At 37.5% G+C, this 6,712-nt stretch overlaps 1 protein-coding gene across 1 annotated transcript in view; it reads right to left on the bottom strand.

Annotated features, from left to right (window-relative positions):
* FAM47E (family with sequence similarity 47, member E) overlaps positions 1-6,712 on the bottom strand; it is a 69,797-nt gene that overhangs the window by 13,815 nt on the left and 49,270 nt on the right. Inside the window, exon 6 of the mRNA XM_006871605.1 lies at positions 2,493-2,648. Coding sequence (XP_006871667.1) covers positions 2,493-2,648 — 156 coding nt within the window. The remainder of the gene's footprint in view (positions 1-2,492; positions 2,649-6,712) is intronic.

Raw genomic sequence — 6,712 nt, 5'->3', positions numbered from 1 at the left:
CTTCTAACCTGAGGGCCTCATTTTCCAGCACTATATCTGACAGTGTTTCTCTGATATTCACAAGGTTTTCAGTGACTAAATATTTGGAAGTAGTTTGTCACTCCTTCTTCCTAGTCTGTCTTCGTCTGGAAGCTCATCTGAAACCTGTCCACCATGGGTGACCCTGCTGGTATTTAAAATACCGGTGGCATATCTTCCAGAATCACAGCAAGTGACACGTCACTACAGCACGACAAACTAACAGATAAGTGGTGGCATCAATAGATAAGTGGATAAATGAAATGTGGTACATGTATAAAATGAAATACTACTCAGTCAATGATAAATGACATTTGATACCTAATATTACACTGGGTGAAATACAGCAATCACAATAGGACAAATATTGTACAGCCTCACTTATCTAAAGTCAAGAAAAGACAAATGTGTAGAGATGGTGGCTTGAAACCACCAGCCATTCCATTGGAGAAAGAGGACGTTGTTTGCTCTCATAAAGATTTCTAGTCTCAGAAACTCTAAATAGGATCACCATGAGTTGGAATCGACTTGATGGCAATGAGTTTGGTTTTGGGGTGAAAGGGAGGGGAGAAAGGCAGTGAGTTATTGTTTATGGAGGTTTGAGTTTCAGTTTACATTGACTAAGCATAGGGCTGCACAGCCAATTATTACAATTGCTATCGATAAGTTGTACACCTATAAAAATTTGAACTGTCAAAAGCTGTGCGACAGATATATTTACAATTACAAAATAATAATAAAAAGAACAGCTGCTGAAGCTGATTCTGTAAGACCAAGCACCTCATGGGATTTGGTTCCTTGCTTTGGACATGTAGGGTCATGGTTTCATAGGACATCACAGTAAATTGGCTTAATTAAGTTCTTTTGTTCTGCTTCCTAGTTCGTATTGCCTGCTGTCTTAAAAGATACAATTGGTCTCTGCTTGCCTGGAGCAACAATGGGAAAAGAGTCAGGAATAGGAAGAGGTAATGGATGTGTGGCACAACTGCATCCTTTTCCATGAGACCAAAGAACTGGATGGTGCCCAGCTACTATTACTGAACATTTTGATTTTTAAAATTCCATAGAGGAATCCTGATCAACAGGGGGAAACTGCAGAACAGAATATAAAACTCTAATGGAATCCAGACTTTTTGGAGCCATGAAGGCTGGATAAACTCCTGAAACTATTGACCTGATATAATTTTTAAGCATTAAACCAAAAATAGCCTCTGAAGTCTTCTTAAAACCAAACATTATTTTAGCTTAATTAGTAAAGAATGTCTGCCTTGAGCATTGTGCCCTTTTAAGATCTATCAATATGGGATCAACTTGACAGCAGTGACTTGAAAGATTGGATGGAAACCTTATGGGACAATGAGCTTATGTTAATGGGGAAGGAACAACTCAAAAGGAGAGGATAAGAATGGTTGTACAACCTAAAGACTGTAACCAATGTCACAGAATTGTACATGCAGAAATTGTTGAAATGGTATATGTTTTGTTGTGTATATTCTCAATATCAACAACAGTCTATGATAAATTATTTAAAAATAAACTAAAATCCAAGCACCATAAAAGCATTAAAAGAATCAGACAGTGAGACCAGACTGCATAGAAATTGTATCAAATAAATTATTTCAATTATAAAAATTCATTGCATAACTATTTTTTATTTTAAATATTTAAATCATTGGTGATATTTTGCTATTTTTTAAAAAGCACAACTGCAATAGTTTTACGTTATATATTAAATCCACAAACACTTGTTATTAGGTGCAAATAGATTTATGTATTAAATCCACAAACACTTGTTATTAGGTCATAGTGACCCTTAGGTCATAGTGACCCTTTGTCCCCTTCCTCCCAGACAGATCCTATAATTCTGAGTACTGAATTGCATGAATGAAGTTTCCTGACTACTCTTTTGAGTTCTTTACATTCAACTACTGCCAGTAGGAACAAACTTCATAATTGGTTACCCAAAGAGAAAGAACCCCAATCTGAGCAGTGAGGTTGTCCTAGTAGGTCATATTGCTATTTGAATCAATTGCTCCAAGAATGCTACAGTGGGTGGCTGTCCCACCTTTAGAGACATTGTGTCTACCACCCAGACACATATTTTCAAGTCTTGCTTATTATACATTCCTCATATAATGATTTGGCTTTTTCATTGATGAATTCAATATGCACACTATAAGAGTTTTGGGAGTCTTTCTAACACTCCAAATGGCTTGTGCTTGGCTACTAATCTAAAAGCTGGTGGTTCGACACACCCAGTGGGTTGCAGAATAAAGACAATCTGCTTCTTTGAAAATTGCAACCAAGAATACCCTACAGAACACGGTTCTGTTCTGTAACATGAGGTCATCCTGAGTAGGAGTCAGCTCTTTGGAAATGAGTTGGTAACACTCCAGGCACTCTGACTTCAGTATGAAGGTAACAGTTGCACAAACCTTCAATTCAAGTGAGCAAATACCAGCATATAGTCATACCTTTCTTTGCAGTTCCTTTTTAAAATTCTCATCTTGTGCTTTAAGTAAGATTTTGGGGTCGATCAGAGGTTCATCTGCTCTTTGCTTTTTCCACAACTTGGTGTTCAGATACCATGCTCCATACCTTATCTTTACCCACTCTGGATTATAAGGATTCTATAGGAAATAACACAATTCCCAGTGTTATTCATTTTTTGCTTTATCATAGCAATAAATCTAAGATTTTATTTATAAAAGCAATATCGTTATTTTAAATTTTGGTTGGTCCTTACCAAAGTATTTGATGAAGTTTCGATATGTTATGATTGAGAAAATAATGCAGTGTTTAAGTGTGTGTCCATTAGATTTAGAAAACATCTGGGTTCAAATCCAGACTCCCCAACTTGTAGCCTTGAGTCCATGGGAAAGTAACTTAATTCTTAATCTTTAAAATGGAAATAAAGACCCAGCACAAACATCATTTCTTCTGTGAAGCTTTTACCAAACACAAACTCACCCCCATGTTTGGTGAATTTATTACTTCTCCCTATGCCACATGCTGTTCTTGTTGTTAACTGCCTTCGAGGAGCTAGTGGGTTTGAGCTAGTCTGATGCTTATCTTACAGCAGCACACCAGGACTCTTATATACAACATGATATTATTTCATTACGGAGTCCAGGTGTGGCGCTGTGGGATAAAGCACTGCACCGCAAAGTTGGTTTGAACCACAAGATCAGTGGTTCAAACTCAACAGCCACTCTTTGGAAACCCTATACAGGGTTGCTATGAGTCAGAATCAACTCGAAGGCACTTAACAACAACAACAATCATTTCATTATAGTTAACGATTTACCTGTTGATCCCACAAGACTTAATATCCTTAAGTAGGGCACAGTCCTTCATTTTTATGTTTCCAGCTCCCAATACTTTTCGACATTAGTAGGAAATGCTCAGAAATATTTGTTGAATGAATACATAGAGAAATGGATGAGTTAGTATACAGAGCACAAGGCAATATTTATTCTTCTTTGGTCTTCCCTATTCATAGACCCGTTTTCTCTAGCATATGAAACAACTGAAAATACCAGGCTTGAGTCGGGCACATTTGTTGTTGCTAAATGCCCTCAGTTCAACTAACTGCAACCTTGTATAGGGTTTCCAAGGAGTGGCTAGTGAGTTTGAACCTCTGACCTTTGGTTCAAACTGACCTTGCAATCCATTGCTTACCCCACAGTACCACAGTCAGGCATATAGTAATCTTCAAAGTGACATCTTTGTTTTCTATCACTTTAAATAAATCTTTTGCCACAGATTTTCCCAGTGCAATACACCGTTTATTTCTCTAACTGCTGCTTCAGTGGACCTAGAAAATGGATCCAAGTAAAATGAAATCTTTGACAACCTCAGTGTTTTTTTCCATTTAACGTGATATTGCTGACTGGTTCAGATGGTATGATTTTGGTTTTCTTTATGTTGTCATGTAATCTATATTGAAAGCTATAGTCTTTGCTCTTCATTACTAAGTGTTTCAAGTCCTTTTCACTTTCAGCAAGCAAGATTGTGTCATTTGCCTATCACAGGTTGTTAATGAGTCTTTCTCCAATACTGATGAATTCTTTTCTCTTACACTAAATGCAATACTGTTCCCCTTCGATTTATCATTCTCAGCATATTAGACTATATGGTTGCCTGATTCAAAATGACCAATACCAGTCCATTCCAGCTCACTAATGATGAGGATGTCAATCTTCAACCATTCTGTTTCCTTTTTTCCAGTTTTTCTAGACTCATACTTTGTACATTCCACATTTTGATTACTGATGGATGTTTGCAGCCGTTTCTCCTCATTTTAAGTTGTTTCACATCAGCAAATGAAGATCCTGAAAGCATTACTGCATCAATATCACTAAGGACTGGCACAGTGGCAGCAGCAGTGGGCTCAAGCATAACAATGATTGTGAGGATGGCAAAGACTGAGCAGTGTTTTGTACTGTTGTGCATAAGGTTGCTCTGAGTCAGAGTCGACTCAATGGCATCTAACAATACTCTACTTTGAAGAGACAGTTCTTCTCCAGTTGTATTTTGAGTGCCTTTGAGCCTGAAGGACTCAGCTTCTGACATGATATAACAAACACAATGTTCTGCACCTATTCATTAGGTTTTCACTGGTCAATTTTTCATGAGTAGATTGCTGGATCCTTTATCCTAGTCTGTCTTACTTTGGAAGATCCACTGAAACCTATCCACCATGGATGAATCTGTTGATATTTTAAACACCTATGGCATAGCTTCCAAAACCACAGCAACACACAAGTCACCACAATATGACAAACTGACAGAAGAGTGGTGGCTTGTCTGAGTGTTGTTTGTTGTTGTTAGGTGCCATTGAGTCAGTTCTGACTTATAGTGGCCTGATGCACAATAGAACAGAATATTGCCCTATCCTGTGCCATCCTCACAATCATTGTTACACTTGAGACCACTGCTGCTGCCACAGTGTCAATCCATCTGGTTGGGGGGGTCTCCCTCTTTTTCACTGACCCTCAACTTTACCAAGCATGATACCCTTTCCCAGGGACTTGTCCCTCCTTATAACATGTCCGAAGTATGAGAGACAAAGTTTCACCATCCTGGCTTTCAAAGAATGTTCTGGCTTTACTTCCTCCAACACAGATTTGCTTGTTCTTCTGGCAGTCCAAAGTTCTTCTCCATAATTCAATGCATCACTTCTTCTGTGTTCTTCTTTATTCATTGTCCAACTTGCACATTTATGTGAGGCTATTAAAAATACCATGGCTTGGGTCAGGCACACCTTTATCTTCAATCTGACATCATTGCTCTTGAACACTTTAAAAAGGCCTTGTGCTGCAGATTTGCCTAATGCAATCTGTTATTTGATTTCTTGGCTGCTACTTCCATGAGTGTTGATTGAGGATCCCAGAAAATGAAGTATTTGGTAACTTCAATCTTTTCTCCATTTATCATAATGTTATTTATTTGTCCAGTTTTGAGGAATTTTGTTTTCTTTACATTGAGGTGCATTCTATACTGATGGTTGTGGTTTTGATCTTCATCAGTAAGTATTAAATCTTCTTCGCTTTCAGCAAGCAAGGCTGTATCATCCGCACATTGAAGGTTGTTAATGTGTCATCCTACAATCCTATTGCCACATTCTTCTTCATTGAATCCAACTTCTCGGATTATTACAGACTGAATAAGTATAGTGAAAGAATATAACCTTGGCTCATGTATTTTCTCATTGTAAACTATGCAGTATCCACTTGTTCTGTTTGAACAGCTAACTCTTGGTCTACGTTCAGGTTCCTCATGAGTGTTTTGGAATACCAATTCTTTGCAATGTTATCAATGGTTTGTTATCCATGAGTCACACACACAGTCAAAAGCCTTTGCATAATCAATAAATCACAAGTAAACAGCTTTCAGCCGAGATCCATCTGACATCAGCAATGATATCCCTAGTTCCACATCCTTTTCTGAATCCAGTTTGAATTTCTGGCACTTCTCTTTCTGTGTACTGTTGTAGCCATTTAAAAATTATTTTCAGCAATGTTTTACCTCATGTTATATTAATGATACTGTTTAATGATTTCTGCATTCTGTTGGGTCACTTCTCTTTGGAATGAGTACAAATATGGATCCCTTCCATCAATTGGCTATGTAGATGTTTTGGCATAGATGAGTGAGCTGCATCAGTTTGTAGAAACATTTCGATTGGTATTCCATCAATTACTGTAGGCTTGCTTTTTGCCAATGCCTTGCGTGCAGCTTGGAATTCTTCTTTGGTACCATTGGTTCTTGATTATATGCTACCTCTTGAAATGATTGAATATCCCTTCCTTCCATCTTCTTTTGATGCTTTCTGCATCGTTGAATATTTTGTCAATAGTATATTGAAATATTGCAAGTTGAGGCTTCAACTTTTTCTTCATTTCTTTCAGCTTCAGAAACGCTGAATGTGTTCTTCCCTTTTGGTTTTTTAACTCCAGGCCATTGCATATTTCATTGTAATACTTTATCTTCTCAAGCTGCCCTTTGAAATTTTCTATTCAGCTCCTTTACTTCTTCATTTCTTCCATTTGCTTTAGCATCTCTACATTGAATAGCAAATTTCAGAGTCGATTCTGACGTCCATTTTGGTCTTTTCCTTCTTTCTTTCTTGTCTTTTTAATGACCTTTTGCTTTTTTCATGGATGCTGTTCTTGATATCATCCCACAGCTC

Source organism: Chrysochloris asiatica, unplaced genomic scaffold, assembly GCF_000296735.1.
Source record: "Chrysochloris asiatica unplaced genomic scaffold, ChrAsi1.0 scaffold00169, whole genome shotgun sequence".
Lineage (NCBI taxonomy): Eukaryota > Metazoa > Chordata > Mammalia > Afrosoricida > Chrysochloridae > Chrysochloris > Chrysochloris asiatica.
This window is presented reverse-complemented; position numbering and strand designations above follow the sequence as displayed.